At 42.9% G+C, this 16,461-nt stretch overlaps 1 protein-coding gene across 1 annotated transcript in view; it reads right to left on the bottom strand.

Moving 5' to 3' along the window:
* The window catches only part of fndc1 (fibronectin type III domain containing 1), a 147,123-nt gene that overhangs the window by 16,182 nt on the left and 114,480 nt on the right, over positions 1-16,461 (bottom strand). The window contains exons 16-17 of the mRNA XM_028792044.2: positions 7,775-7,999; positions 3-111 (exon numbers count right to left, since the gene is read on the bottom strand). Of these exons, the coding sequence (XP_028647877.2) occupies positions 3-111; positions 7,775-7,999 (334 nt within the window). The remainder of the gene's footprint in view (positions 1-2; positions 112-7,774; positions 8,000-16,461) is intronic.

Genomic DNA, 16,461 nt, shown 5'->3' with positions numbered 1-16,461 from the left:
ACCTGGCGTTTGGTTTCAGATTCTCTACAGCCAAATGAGTGCCAGATGAAGAACTTGAGGACCACCTGTTATTTAGGACGTCATCGTATGATGCAGAGTGCACCATATATCCTGTATGAAAAAGTAAAAGAGAAATGTGTTAGGACAGTGTTAATATCATCTCGCATGGTCAGATATGTTAGCAGGGCGAGCTAATGTGACGGGTTGGTCTTGTGGTTTTGAAAGTCACAAATCCAGTTCCGTCTATGTTTTTGTCTTCAGGGCTGAGTGGCAGTTCTGTTGGCATGAGTGGGCACTCTGTGCTAGCCTGCCACCCTCTCCAGGGTTGATTTCTCAAGTAAACTACACAATGTCCAAAAGGCAGGAAAGCGACCTTCATTGACTGATTTAGTAATATTAGCAATGGCTGTGTGAACCTGTAGCCTGTGGCTCTGTGTTAAGTCTGGTCACCACTCTTTGGACACTACCATGCCCAATATGCCCATGAGTTAGCTCATTTTCCCTGTGCACTGCTAACTATTACTGTGAGTTCATTTTTCAAGAAAGTTTTTTGTTTTTATTTCCTGCTGTATTACTAATGTAAAACAAAAGGCTTACAAATGCAACATGTAAACCAAATCCAGATTAATGTATGCATAATATGGAAAATATATGGACTACTGAAACCAAAATCATTTTTACTGATGCATGAAATCTGGCAACCAACCAACACACCTGGTGGCATGAAAGCAACGCAGTGCTCCAAATGTTGATTTACGGTTAAACACACTGAACAGCATTTCACATTAGTAACACCAGCCCCATGATAGCAAATCTGAATCAACATGTTGTTGTCTAAGAGCATCCTTCTCACTCAGTCGGGGACATTAGAGTGCCTTTCATGACAAACTCCACACCAATACAATTTGGAGTAGCATGGTGACGCAGTGCATAGTGTTGCCTTACATAAACTTGCAACTATAGATAGGTCATGAATAACCATCCAACATCTAATTCTTATTGACTTATAAAACAACTAGTGAGGTGGGGATTGTGGTCCACTGTTATGTCATGTTACAGGCTGGCTTATTTCCCTGGCTTGTTTTAATCATTTGTTTAATTCTGAATGAATGTTCACCTTAAAAAAAAGGATATGTGTCTGCGTCTCTATCCAGTTGCTATGTCTCTGTTATTCCAACAGATGGTGCATCACAAATGTTTGTAGTAATAAAATGCATTGCATTTGTCATTCCAATGGATGGTGCATCATAAAAATTAAAACTGCTTTTATGAATCCCATACCACATGACATATTACAGAGACATGTGCATTGTATTTGTCATTCCAACAGATGGCACATCACAAGCATTAACTCTGTTTTTACAAATCCCATACCAAATGGCATATAACAAAGACATATGCATTGCTTTTGTCATTCCAATACATGGTGCATCAAACATTTGTAGTGATAATATGCATTGCATTTTTTCTTTAAAATGAACGGTGCATCATAAACATTAACACTGCTTTTACAAATCCCATAATAAATGGCATATAACAGAGACATATGCATTCATTGCATTTGTCATTCCAACAGATGGTGCATCACAAACATTTGTATTAATAAAATGCATTGCATTTGTCATTCCAATGGATGATGTATCATAAAAATTAACACTGCATTTATGAATCCTATGCCTCATGACATATTACAGAGACATGTGCATTGCATTTGGCATTCCAGCAGATAGCGCACCACAAATATTTTTAGTAATGCATTTTACAAATGTCTGTGATGTGCCATCTGTTGACGTGAAAATGCAGTGCATTTTATTACTACATGCATCATCACCATTTACATTCTTATAGATGGTGCACTACATATATTAATGCTGAACACACTAAGGTCTACATTGATAACTTAAATTCCAGCCTGTCTTAGATGGGTAGCGCAGTTAGTCTACATATATAAAACTCACAAACCACTGGGGCTAGAGCCTTGATCTTGGCCTCAGTTGAAAGCTTATGATGTGATACATGCTGGTGAAGCAAACAATGTGGCAGGCGGCAACCCCAGTGAAATTATATAGGTGTGCATCTTTCTTACAGCAAACTCCAACAAGGTAACACGGCTAAGAGAGACACAGAGCAACAGCAGTGACATCTGCTGAGTGTGAAGCGCATTGCAGAGGCTGATTACATCATAGGAAGACAAAGAATGACCACTCCGGCCTCTGCTTTTGCACAACCTGCTGGCACTCACCAAATGTGTCTAGCAGCAACCTCCACAAATGTTTAGAGGTTTGTGTCTTTCTTACATAGGGAAACTGAGGAATAAGAAGCATGTGAACCAGGGCCGTTTTAACATATGGATACAATGGACACTGGCTGGGGGCCCCAGAAGCAAAGGGGCCCATGAGATTTCTGTTTCCTATGTAGGTTTCTGCTTCGCTACCAAAATAAGGGTCCTATGATGCTGTTAAGATGGCCCTGACGTGAGCCAACTTTCTCTGAGGACCAGAGGTCAGGCGGACATCAACAGCGCGATGCACAATGCAGTCGCAACAAGAACGGACAACTACTTGTGCAAATTGATGTCTGCTCGGGTCTTTACAGCATGCTGGTCATTTTATAGCAACTAAAATTTAAGAATTTCAATCGCAAAATAAAGATATTGTTTGCAGGCTCACCTCAGCGTCAGTCCAAAAGTAGCAGCCACCTCACTGATTTACAAATAGTTTGTCATGGCCAAGAAGATCAGGGGCTTGCCATGATTGTTTGCCTAGACTGGGCGCCAGAGATGGGGGGCTCGCCAGGACCATCTTAACATATGGGCACTGGCTGGGGTTCCCAGGAGCATAGGGGCCTACAATGTTTCTGTTGCCTATGTATGTTTCTGTTTTGCTATCAAAACAGGGGGCCCAGCACACTACTTTGTCTGGGGGGGGCTATGATGCTGTCCAGTTGGCCTTGGCTTAATCCCACCTCCATTTTTAAACCCACCCTCTGCAACTTTCCTGTGTTATCAATTAGCGTAACTTACCATTTCGCTGCGTGTTGATAACGTCGGTCCTTTATAATAGAAGTCTGTCCTAAGGGCGCCGCAGACCTGCTATGGCTCAACCTTAGATGTCGCTTAGGAGAATTGAATTTTTTCTCTGGTGGACATGCCCACGAATCCAAACCCCCCCCCCGTTGTCCATTCTCACACCATCCCGCAGCCCATGGCGAGGGGCTTATCCGTGAATAGGCGCGATTAGGCTGCAGGTGTCACAAGACGGGTCACACGTTTATAACAGCGGACAAGCGAATCCGCAGGAATGGAATCCGCGGAGATTTATTGTATTTGTTTCGGGGTGTGCAGCTAGGTTTTTTTGTCAATCTTTTTATCTTATTTCTGTAAATGGTTTGTTTCCACCACCTTTGACTCGGGTATAATTTCTGCGTAAAGGTGGGAAAAGTTCTGACGTGATTGCTTTCATTTTTTTTTTCTCACATATCCAAAACTTTCCATTGTGTAGATTTTTTATACCCTCAGTAACACAGTAAAAGTAAATTCTTTCCCAGTAAGAGAGCTGGCAACTCTCCAACTCTCCACCACTGGGACTCATATTTAGCCCAAAATGTAAAAAAAAAAAAAAACGATACCCACCCCGGGTGGGCTCCCTTAGTTTAAAGGACTAACTCTCCCTGGACGAGGTGCCAGCTCTTGTCGTGAATTGTCCCCTTTTTGTAGCGCGCTGGCGTTCTGTTTAGACTACAAGGCACCGTCCCATCAAAGCAGGTTTCAGAGGTGGCCAATGTGAATTTCCTCAACGGCAAATCCCAACGGGACGTCTGCTGCTCTTGGCCTTGAAGCGAATCGCACACTCCAGCCTTTCTGATTTGAAGCCCAGCAGCTGCTAAAGGCCTTTGTGCACTAAATCCACATGTGTCACCAGCCGTCCCGGGGCCAGCTCCTTAGCCATTTGTCATATTTTGCTCTCCAGAGTGCACGGCCGTATATTTTTATTTCAACTTATCTGACTTTTTATTTGCCAACGCAAGCATATTTGCTTCTCTCGTGTTGGGCCTTCCTGCCAAGGCTGTGGTGTGAAAGCAGATCTGCTGAGGTTTATTTATACAGCAGTCAGTCCTCAGGACTTTCAAAGAAAAATGAGGAGCACAGTGAATATGGCTTCGTTTTCACAGCATTCCTAATCGCTCCCAAGGCCCACCCTGATCTGCTGGGACTCCCATGTTGAAAGGTGATGAGAGTCCCCAGGTGACAGTCAGGGTGCCCTTGAAAGACACACACGGGCTAACTCACATTCCCAACATCAGATAGCACCTAGTCATGCTGTAGCCATGTGGTGGTCTTCCATCAAAAAGACAGGGGGGCTGAGAAAGAGAGCGAGCTCTGCCTCTGTCACCAGGAAGCCCACTGCTCATAACATCTCTGGGTGGCTGATGTCACAGACGGCCAGGGTCCTTGTCCAGCTGGGACGCCCCTTCACAGAGAGGACCGGGGGAACTAGCATGGGCAGAACAGTACCTCCCCTGGGACGTTAGATGGCAGTCCCCATGCGTTGCAGTGGGTGCCTCGGATTCCCGCAGGGCTTCAGGGGAGTTGGAGTTATCTACAGCCCTGGGTGGATCTGGGGGTGCTGCCAGGGGGTGCTGAAACAGCTGCTAAGTCTGCTTGGGTGGGTTTTCCACCACACCCCGGAAGTGCTGCCAGAAGCAGGTCAACGAGCACCTGGAGCACTTCTGGGGGGTGTTATAAAAGGAGCCAGCAGTCACCGCTCTGGGAGCCAGAGTCGGGAGGAGAGAGACAACGCTTGACCAGAGGAGTGGGGGAGAAAGAAAAAGAAAGAGAAAGTAAAGTGTTGTGATTGTGATTTGTGCTTGGACTGTGTTGTGGGCTTGTAGGGACGGAGAAGATGAGCGAAGAAAAATAAAAAACAGCTTGTGTTTTCATAAGTGTGCCTCCCGTGTCTGTCTGGGTCAGGTTAAGTGCTGGTATAGCGCCATCTGCTGTCACACTGACTAAGGCAGTTCTCCTTTGGGCTCTCGACATAAGGAGACCACTTCTGGTTCGGGTGTTGTAGGTTCAGCACTGACCACCAGCAGTTGACCACAAGGCAAAACTGTGAACTGAGATGCTTTGTCATGCGAGTCCACAGGAATACACTTGGTGGCGAGGATGGGATTTGAACTGTGGACTGGGGGAGTGTAATGGTGGTGTTGGGCAGAAAAGGTGGGGTTTGAGACAGAGAGAGAGAAAGAGAGAGAGAGAAAGAAAGAGAGAGAGAGACAAAGAAAGACAGAGAGAAAGAGAGAGACAGACAGACAGAGAAAGAAAGAGAGAGAGAGACAAAGAAAGAGAGAGAGAAAGAGAGAGACAGACAGAGAAAGAGAGAGAGAGACAGGCAGAGAGAGAAAGAAAGAGACAGACAGAGAAAGAGAGAGAGAGAAATAGGGAAAAAAAGAAAGAGAGAGAGAAAGAGAGAGACAGAGAGAGAAAGAGAGAGAGAGACAGAGAAAGAAAGAGACAGAGAGAGAGAGAAAGAGAGAGAGAAAGAGAGAGAGAGAGACAGAGAGAGAGAAAGAGAGAGAGAGACAGACAGACAGAGAGAGAAAGAAAGAGAGAGACAGAGAAAGAAAGAGACAGAGAGAGAGAAAGAGAGAGAGAGAGAGAAGGAGAGACATAGAGCGCTCAGGTTTCAATAAGATGCTGCAGATGTTCTATCAGACAGTTGTGGCGAGCGCCCTCTTCTACGCAGTGGTGTGCTGGGGAGGCAGCATTAAGAGGAAAGACGCCTCACGCCTGGACAAACTGGTGAGGAAGGCAGGCTCTATTGTTGGCATGGAGCTGGACAGTTTAACATCTGTGGCAGAGCGAAGGGCGCTCAGCAGGCTCCTATCAATTATGGAGAATCCACTGCATCCACTTAATAGTATCATCTCCAGACAGAAGAGCAGCTTCAGCGACAGACTGCTGTCACCGTCCTGCTCCACTGACAGATTGAGGAGATCATTCCTCCCCCACACTATGCGACTCTTTAATTCCACCCGGGGGGGTAAACGTTAATATTTAACATTATACATAGTTATTGTCTGTTTTTTCACCTGTATTATTATCATTCTTTAATTTAATATTATTTATTGTATCAGTATGCTGTCCTGCGGTGGGTTGGCACCCTGCCCGGGATTGGTTCCTGCCTTGTGCCCTGTGTTGGCTGGGATTGGCTCCAGCAGATCCCCGTGACCCTGTGTTCGGATTCAGCGGGTTGGAAAATGGGTGGATGGATGGTATCAGTATGCTGCTGCTGAAGAATGTGAATTTCCCATTGGGATTAATAAAGTATCTATCTATCTATCTATCTATCTATCTATCTATCTATCTATCTATCTATCTATCTATCTATCTATCTATCTATCTATCTATCTATCTATCTATCTATCTATCTATCTATCTATCTATCTATCTAGGTGACGTCACTAGGAAGCCCTCCGCTCCCTCTGTCTTTGTGTGACTGACTACAGGATTTCTCCTTCTGGCTCACAATATCGGGAGACCACTTCTGACTCAGGTATTGCAGGTTCACCCTGGACCCCCAGCAGTTCACCACAGTGCAAATCTTCAAATTGAGATGCTTTGTCATGTGAGTCCACAGGAATACATTTGGTGGCGAGGATGGGATTTGAACTGTGGACTGGGGGAGTGTAATGGTGGTGTTGGGCAGAAAAGGTGGGGTTTGAGACAGACAGAGAGACAGACAGAGAGAGAGACAGACAGAGAGCGCTCAAGTGACGTCACCAGGAAGCCCTCCGCTCGCACTGTTTCTGCGTGACTGACTACAGGATTTCTCCTTTTAGCTCACAGTATCTTGAGACCACTTCTGACTCAGGTACTGCAGGTTCACCCCGGACCCCCAGCAGTTCACCACAGTGCAAATCTTCAAATTGAGATGCTTTGTCATTTGAGTCCACAGGAATACATTTGGTGGCGAGGATGGGATTTGCACTGCAGACTGGTGGAGTGTAATGGTGGTCCTGCACAGAATATAATGGGGACTGAGAGATAAAAAGAGAGCTCAGGTGGCATCACGTGGAAGCGCTCTGTTTGCAGCATTCAGAGGTGGTCTCCACACTGCATACTATGGGAGTTTTTCTGTTAGTTCACACTGTATGGCGACCAACAACGTTCCTCTGACCAGAACAAGGATTTTCAAGCAGATTTCTGTGAATAACTGGGTTACTAGATCAAATTTAAACACACTGATTGATGGAGAGATAATGGAGATGATGGAAGAGACAGTCAGCATTGATAAAAGGGTCAACGTTTAAAAAAAACAAAAAACACCTGAACCCATTGTACAAATATACATGGGCGATGCTGGGCACTTAGGCTAGTCTCTAACCAGTCTCTTTCCAAGACGGGTTGGCATTTAAAGCTGATGAGAAGTTTACAATCAGGTGCCCCACATAGTCATGACACCTCTATATGTGAAAAAGTGACAATGGTGGATCTTCTGTGTCTCTGTTACACTGAAACTAATCTAATAAAGCCTGAGGTTTCCTCTGTCACCGTCCTCTTTGTCGAATGATTTAATTACGACTGCTCTGAAGACATTTAACGGTTGGGTTTTACAGGACTTACAGTGGCCTGTTCTGTTCGGCTGCTCTAATGACCACCTAAAAATTAAAAATGAAAAAATGGGACTGAGCTGCTCTGCACAAGATCGAACTGCTTCCAGTTTCTATGGAGTGAGTTCTTCAGATTAACTGTAACGAAGAAGGGTCTTCTTACCTGAAACCATGTCTCCTTTAAGTGGCCGTGCCCAGTCCAGGATTACAAAGGAGTGACAGCCCTCCATCGCCACCACCGTAATGTTGTGAGGCTTATTCTGAGGTGGCCCTGTTGCAGCTTCTTTTGAGAACAGGTCTTCCAGGATGTCCACTTCAAGATATTCTAGGGCTTCCGTTAAGGAGCAAGGAGCACCAGGGTCTTTACGGATGTAATTCACGTAAGGAGCTAGAAAGAGATGAAGGAAGAAATGAATGAATAAATACTCACAGCAGTATCCTTACGTGTCCTACAAAACTCAGACATCCATCTTTTCGTTTGAGGTTCCCCGTTTTTATTATAGACTCAATGGAGCAACTGATTCAGAATAGAAGGCAGCCACACCAGTCACTCACTCACTCACTCACCCTCACTTGTTCATATCAGACCAAAGTGGAGCAGGCCATTAACTTCAACCTTCAAGTCTTTAAGATGAGTGAAGACACCCAATAAGCTGATGTCTACCCACAATGCTATTATTGTGAAGTGTTGTAAGGGTTGAGGAGCAACAGTTTCTTAGCTAGAAAATGGGAGACCACACAAACTCACAGAGGGAGTCCATTGAGTGCTGAAACACATACAAGTCAACCTGTCCTTTGTGGTATCAGTAACAACAGAGTTCACATTACCACTGGAGGAAGCAATAAGAACTGTGCACCAGAAGCTTCATGACTTGACAGAGCAAGTGACAATAAGCCTAAAATCACTTGTCACATGCGTGCGCATGGGAGGCAGCTAAAGGACCTGAACAAGAGTAATTCCACGCCAGACCAGGGGATGACGGAGTACAGTGACTCTTTATCTCACTTCTCACGTCAGATCAGTTATGGGAAATTCTGCTTGGCCCTAATGATGTCACTTCTGGGTCTGGCCCCATTGATGACGTCATATCCAGTTTTGGGCCATTGCTGATGTCACTTTCAGGCTCCTGCCATGATGATGTCACAACTGGTTCTGGGGCCATTGGGCCATTGATGATCTCACTTCCGCCCCCTGCCAACACGGCAACAGACATAGAATTACTAGACACCTCATGACCAGCAGCATCGTACATTAACGTCGCTGCCATATTGTGAGTGGCACTGCTGTGGAGTGAAGTAATGGATAAAGATGCATCACGCATGTGCTGTTTGGGATTGTACAAACCGTTGTACGCTCCAAACCAGATCACAGGGATTACATTTCATAGGTAAAGCTGAACAATTGTTTTGGTTATATTTGGCCATTAGAAAATCCCGTTTTGTAATCTTAACTTTAGCAATGCCAGGCTAAGATAGCAAAGCTATGCATTTATGTCCTCAAGTGAGCCTCCAAACAACGTTTTGGCTAAACGTATTTAGTCACTAACTATGTAGATTGTTGTTAGCTGTTAACATTTCTCAAACTTTGAAGGTTTCCCAAAGAAATCCACCTCAGGAAGCAGTGTGAGGTAGCCCTTAGACGGGATTTTGAGAAAGCTGTCCTGTGATGTGTGCCATGCTAGTTTGGTAACAGATGCTGTACCGGCGTCATATGATCAAAGCGACCACTCGCTCACATTAAAAAACAAAGAAGGTTTGATGATTCCTTCTGAGGGTCCAGTCAAGGTGGTCAAAGTAGCTGAGCGTGTTATCCGACAGTCGAATTTCGGACAAGCTGTCAGTGTATCTGTGATCAATCAGTTTGTTCGGGCTGAGATTGGCTCAGATGATGTGTTTGTTCTCACATCGAGGAAACACAGTTTGAAATTGACAACCATCATTTTATGTTCAAGTCTTTAGTTGTGTCTGTCTTCCACAAACTAAGGCTGCACCATATTGCCAGACTGAATACTCTCAAATTACAGAGTGGCAACACACGGAAAAAGCTAAGACAGTTCTGTTTCGTGGATTTTAGATCCTATCCTGTATATATTTAAGTAACCACATTGTGTGTATGTGAGAGAGAGAGATTGAGAGAGGAATGAGTGAAATGTTTTCAGAAATTATTAAGCCAATTTGTATACAATAGAATTGTTTATTTTTGTCATTGAGTGTATCATTTCACTGTTAAAATAAAGACGAACGAAAATAACTGGCAGTAACAGCGCAAAATTCACAATTGGTATGCCAGTTTGAAAAGATAAATTCTGAGGGCAGTTTTAAAATGTGTTATTGAATCGAGCTGACATATATGAGAGGGAAGAGAATTCCCGAGTTGAGGAGCACAATGAGAGACACTCGAGCTCCCATAGCACAGAGTTTGATGTGCGGTACAGAAAGTCGAGCTGCAGATGAGGATCTGAGTGAATGAGAGGAGCGTAAATCTGTAGGAGATCAGCGAGGCTGTGGAGAGCTTTAAAATATTAAGAGCGGTATTTAGTATTGTAATCGGTAGTTAACAGGGAGCCAGTGAAGTTATGAGAGAATGCAATAGGTGTAATATGTTCAGTGGATTTAGAACAGCAGGTTATTATCCTGGCAGCAGAATTCTGAGAAGTTGTAAGCGATGGATAAGTTTTTGTGGGATGCCAGATAGAATAACATTACAGTAATCTATACGTGACGTGACACGGGCATTATCCAATACTTCAGTACTGTGTTTCGTAAGAACAGGATGAAGTCAAGAAATGTTTCAGAGATGGAAGAAGGCAGTCCGAGAAATGTTACTCATATGGGAGGTATTATTTAATAATAATAATAATAATTATATTTAATAATTGTCATTATTAGTGTATAAATGGATATAAATAATTTCATTGAAACGATTCGCCAAAATCTGTTGTATGTAAATGATACGGTTTTAAAAGTTATTGTTTTTTCATCAGAAAACCCGGTTTCCACGTTTACCTGTATTAGTTTAAATGGCACTTTTGCCACTCGCAATATGGAGTACGGGCTGACGTATCGTGTCGACCGGGCAACACAGTGAATGCGACGTCTATCTATATATGTCTATGAACAAGGCCCTGATGACGTCACACCGGTTCTGGCCCCATTGATGACGTCACTTCCTCTGCTTGCCTTTAAAAACCTCCATCCTGACAATCTCAAATCAGTTCTGTGTTGGACTCGAACCTCTACACATCTGTACAACTAATTTATAAATTTGCAGCCAGGAATATTATATGGGTGGCTGCCCCATACCTTTTTTTTGGTTTCTTTATTTGTCTGTCATTGACACACTATATATGTCAATGGCATGCGTCAGCTGGTATGGCGTAAAACACACTGCCTGCCATCGGACTCCACAGAAGTGGAAACATGCTCTCCGGAGTGATGATCTCTAGCAATCTGATGGACGAATCCGGGCTTTGAAGATTCCAGGAGATCACTACCTTCTAAAATGCATAGTGCCTACTGTACAGTCTGGTGGAGTAGAGAGAATGGCCAGGTTTGGACAAAGTCCCATGGGTCCTATGAAGGGTACAGTGAATGTGACAGCATAAAAAGACATCCTAGACACCTTTGTGACAAGAGTTTGGGGAAGACTCTTTTCTTTTCCAGTATAACTGGACCTCTGTGCACAAAACCAGGTCCATAAAGACTTGGAAGAACTTGAGCAGCCCGCACAGATCCTCCAACCTCAGATCCTGACCTCACCAATGCTCTTTTGTCTGAATGGGCACACATTTCCAAAGACACACTCTAGAGTCTTGAGGAAAGACTACCCAGAAGCCCCAAAGAAGGGGGCCAAGTCCATGTTAATACCCACGGTTTTTGGAATGGGATGTACAACAAGCTCATATAGAACATTTCCCTTGGAGACCATTCAGTCTAAGCTAATAGCTAAGCTGTCCCAATATCTCACCCAGATACTTCTTAAAGGTTGTCATGATTTCTGCTTCAACTCCATATCTCAGTAGTTTGTTTCAGATTTCCATAATTCTTTGTGTAAAGAATTGCTATGTGGCTTCAGTCCTAAATGCCCTTAATGTCCACCGACGACCTCAAGTACGCGATTCACCCTTAAGCTAAAAGAATTACCCTGGATGTGCTTTGTCAATACCTTTGAAGATTATGAAAACCTGGATTAGGTTCTCTCATCATCTCCTTAGCTTGAGACTAGAACAGGATTAATTCTATGAGAATACAACATGTCCTGAAGTACCTGGGATGCACATGGTTGCTCTCCTCTGAACAGCTTCATGTGCTGTTATGTCTCTTTTGTAAAGTGGTGACCAGAACTTCACACAATACTCTCTATAGGTGTGATGGTCAGGAGGGCACCAACTCCTGGCCATATAGTGTACCATTGCATCCCCTCAGGGTCAAAATGGGGAACAAAGCCTATCCTGGCAGTATCACGCACAAGACAGGAAGCAAACCTAGAAGCTTAACGGAAAACACTCATCCATAGGGTCAGCTAGCAGCAGCCAACGTACTTCAGCCTGAGATTTCACTCCTGCTTGTGTGGCATGGACTGGTGACCTTCAGGTTATATTGAAGCTCTTCTTCATCTTGTAGAGAAATAATAGGAGAAACTTCACCATCACCATCAGCATCAAGACTATTCTGCTGATGGTGCAGCCTATAAGCTGCAGGCATCAAACTCCCATGGGTGTGAGGTCAGGCTGAGGACTCTCCCAGTCTCCACTCCTACATGCTTAGACTTTTACACACTGGCAAGAAATTCACATCTTGGCTGCAAGTCCTCACTTTTCCCCCCTGGGGTTTTGTGTGATTTCACTTTGTTTCTTCCCACTTCTCATGGACAACCCCAAATGAGTGAGTTGTGGATGTAGGCCATGACTGTGCTATCTGTTGGACTGGTGTCCTCTCCCAACATGGGCTACAAAAACAAAGGAAGTGTCTTTGAAGTATCAGAGGAGGATCTGTAAGGGGATTTATGGAAACTTCTACCACCCACTCGCATCAGTATTACAGGAAGCATTTCGGGAGCCCCTTGAACTCATAAAACTTTCACCTACCTCCCAACCATACAGCAGGAACCCTTTGAACCCATCAAAAGCTCCTCTAAGGTATTGCTGTGATTTTCATAAATGCCTATCAAGGTTTCTTTCCCAGCGCAAGATAGGACAGATCTGTCAGAACTCAAAACAGGGACGGCGACTGCCAAGTTTATGTTTGTTTCGCAGATCGTGCCGACCCTCCCAAATGGGTTGAGAAGATGTTTTACACAGACATCTCTTAAAGGAAGCCGTGGAAATCAGGCAGCTTCTTCCCAGCACTACATGGTTTCTTCAGGCCGTAATTTATGCCACATTGGCTCTATAAACACACTAAAAAAAATAATAATAATGAAATTCACACACCGCGTCTAGACAAATTAAAAAAACATGACATTTGAAGTGTTTTTCCATTTAAATTTGTCAGGAGACGCGATCATTGTTAGATAGTGTGGCAGATTCTGAATTGCATTTTTTTTTCATTTACTTCAAATAAGATGCTTTTTCCGTAACTCTTCTTTACATCAGGAGAAACAATTGACTTATGTTTAGGCAAAAAGGAGATGAAGAGGAGACGTGATTGAAGTGTTTAAAATTATGAAGGGAATTAGTGCAGTGGATCAAGACGGTGATTTTAAAAATGAGTTCATCAAGATCACCGGGACACAGTTGGAAACTTCATTAGGACGTTTATCTTAAAGGCTCTGGTGGTTGTAATTTCTCACCAATCCACAGGGATCTTTTCTTCCTCCTTCTACAGACTGGATGATTGACAACCTCACCACCTTTGAAGTCACCACCGGCGTCCCTCCACTTGGACCTGCCTCTTCCTGTCAGGCTGGCATTTTGTCATAAGTGTTACCATCCTCGATAGTCTAATTTGAGACTTGCGTTCCTTAGAGATGTTTGTTTGCTTAAAAGCTGCATTTATTGTTTTGCCTTTACAATATAAGAGGTCACAGTGTCACACCAAATCTTTATCTTTCTCTTGTCCTCTTTTACAAACTGGACAAGCTTCGCACACCTGTATTTTGGAGGTTTTCTGCCATTCTTCTCTGCAGATCTTCTCAAGCTCTGTCAGGTTGGATGGAGACCACCAGTTGACAACTGTTTCCAAGTCTGAGTTCTGGCTGGGCTACTCAAGAACATTCCCAGAGTGGTCCCCAAGCTATTCCTAGGCTGTCTTTGCTTTGGGCCTAAAGTCATTGTCCTTTTGGAATGTGAACCTTCAACCCAGTCTGAGGTCCAGGGCACTCCAGAGCAGGTCTTCATTAAGGTTGGCTTGGTACTTTGCTTCATTCAACTTTCCCTCAACCCTGACTTGTCTCCAGTCCCTGGTGCCGAAAAACAACCCCACCGCATGATGCTGCCATCACCATGCATCATTCTTCTTCTTCTTGTTCTTGAACTTGTTGATGTTGTTGTTCATCCTCCTCTTCTTCTTCTTCTTCTTCTTCTTGTTTCTCTTCTTAAACTTCTTCTTTTTATTCTTGTTCTTATTCTTCTTGTTCTTCTTTTTGTTCTTGTTCCTCTTCTTGTTCTTCTTTTTATTCTTCTCATTCTTGTTGTTCTTGTTCTTGAATTTGTTCTTATTCTTCTTCTTCCTCCTCCTTTTCTCTTTCGACTTGTTTCTCTTCTTAAACTTCTTTTATTCTTGTTCTTCTTATTCTTTTTGTTCTTGTAATTCTTGTTCTTCTAATTCTTGTCGATCTTCTTAAATGTCTTCTTTTTATTCTTGTTCTTGTTATTCTTCTTGTTTTTCTTCTTGTTCTTCTCATTTGTTTTGTTATTCTTGTTCTTCTTCTCATTCTTGTTGTTGTTGTTCTTCTTCTTGTTCTTGTTGATCTTCTTAAACTTCTTTTCATTCTTGTTCTTATTCTTCTTGTACTTCTTGTTCTTCTTCTTCATGTTCGTCGTCTTCCTCCTCCTTTTCTTCTTCTTCTTCTTGTTTCTCTTCTTAAACTTCTTTTTATTCTTGTCCTTATTCTTCTTTTTGTTCTTCTCATTCTTGTTGTTCTTGTTCTTCTTCTTCTTGAACTTGTTCTTGTTCTTCTTCTTCCTCCTCCTCTTCTTTTTCTTCTTATTCTTCTTGTTTCTCTTCTTAAACTTTTTTATTCTTGTTCTTCTTATTCTTTTTGTTCTTGTAATTCTTGTTCTTCTCATTTTTATTGTTCTTCTTAAACTTCTTCTTTTATTCTTGTTCTTGTTATTCTTCTTTTTGTTGTTCTTGTTGTTCTCATTTGTTTTCTTGTTCTTGTTGTTCTTCTTAAACTTCTTCTTTTCATTCTTGTTCTTGTTCTTCTTGTTCTTCTTGTACTTCTTGTTCTTGTTCTCCTTCATGATTGTCTTCTTCCTCGTCTTGTTGTTGTTGTTCTTCTTCTTGTTGTTCTTTTTTTATAGCTATTCTCATTTGTATACAGGGTAGTTATTTTTTAGGTCCGGACTCCAGGTTTAGTTTTGATTTTTATGGCTAGATCCCTTTCCTAATGCCATCGCACCACCATGTTTTATTGCCGGAATGCTATTGCGCAGGTGATGGCAGCAGTGGCATGTGTCAGCTCAGGTTCCCATCTCCTTCATGAGACTGCCACATCTTTGGCATCGTGATAAAATAGCCATTTTCTTAAGGCAGTGCAGCACATCACCTTCTTTTCATTTTGTCTGATTGGATGAGTTTCCATTGTAACTGCAGGTGCTTCACTGTGCTGCACAGATAAATACAGGCAGACATTGGAGATTCATTTGAATGCCAAGTGGACAACCAGAAAAGTCAAAGACGAAACAAAGCCAACAAAACCAAAGTGCAAGAGTGAACTTTGTCATTCCGGGGTTACTGAGTGTTGCTTGATGAGGGAAAGATTGAACTGAAATGATTTTAGCATAAGGCTGCAACATAAGAAAAACATGAAAAAGTGAAGGAAGAGCTCTGAACACAAACTGAAGGTCCTCAATAAGTGATATGCAAGGGTCTCATTAAAACAGTGAATGTCACCTGAATTATCTGAATATGGCAATGGTGTAAAAATATGTATCTTGTATATCAATAGCGTAGCTCTTTTTTATTCCTGTGTCTACAGCTGTACTTATACAGGCACCCACATCATCCTCCCTATTCCAGTTTAATTCAAAAACCAGACAAATTCACCAAGGTGGCATATTTAACTCAAAACAAGGGTTCTCTGGCACTTACTCACTCAATTGAAATGAATAATTAGATCTTAATGGCTGAGAAAGTTAAAGCTGCTAGAGACTTCTTGTTGCCCAAGAATTTTAATTCCTTTCAGATGTGAATGTGCGGAATTGCAGTTTTGTCAAAAGTAAGAATCATGTGGGCCATCCGTCTCCCTCTTGTCAGAAGCTTGGTGGGGGCTGATCTCCCCCCTCATTGTGTACACATGGCGCTCATTCAACTGTATCACCCTTTGGTAACCTGTCTCTGGAAAACATCTCCCAGTCAACAAGTACTTGGACCTCATCCTGTTGCCTCCTTTTGGTGATAAGACTTTTTCTAGGATTCTTTTTTTTTCCACTTCAATATGGGGCACTTCTACATCAGCTACAATCTGCATTACTGGTTGTTATTTCTCTGCTTAATGATGAATAATTATGAGAAATAATATGTTAGCACCAAAATGTTCTATTAGTGAAACCCCTCAAGTAGCCCCACACACTCATTATTGTCAAGGAGGCCAAAGTATACAAAAATAAAAACTGCGAGTTCTCCACCTCAAAGTACCCATCACAAGCCCTCACTCTCTCTCTTTCTGTCCAACTCTGGCTTACC

Source organism: Erpetoichthys calabaricus, chromosome 15 (assembly GCF_900747795.2).
Source record: "Erpetoichthys calabaricus chromosome 15, fErpCal1.3, whole genome shotgun sequence".
NCBI lineage: Eukaryota > Metazoa > Chordata > Cladistia > Polypteriformes > Polypteridae > Erpetoichthys > Erpetoichthys calabaricus.
Note: the sequence above shows the minus strand (reverse complement) of the source record. Positions and strands in the feature narration are given on the sequence as shown.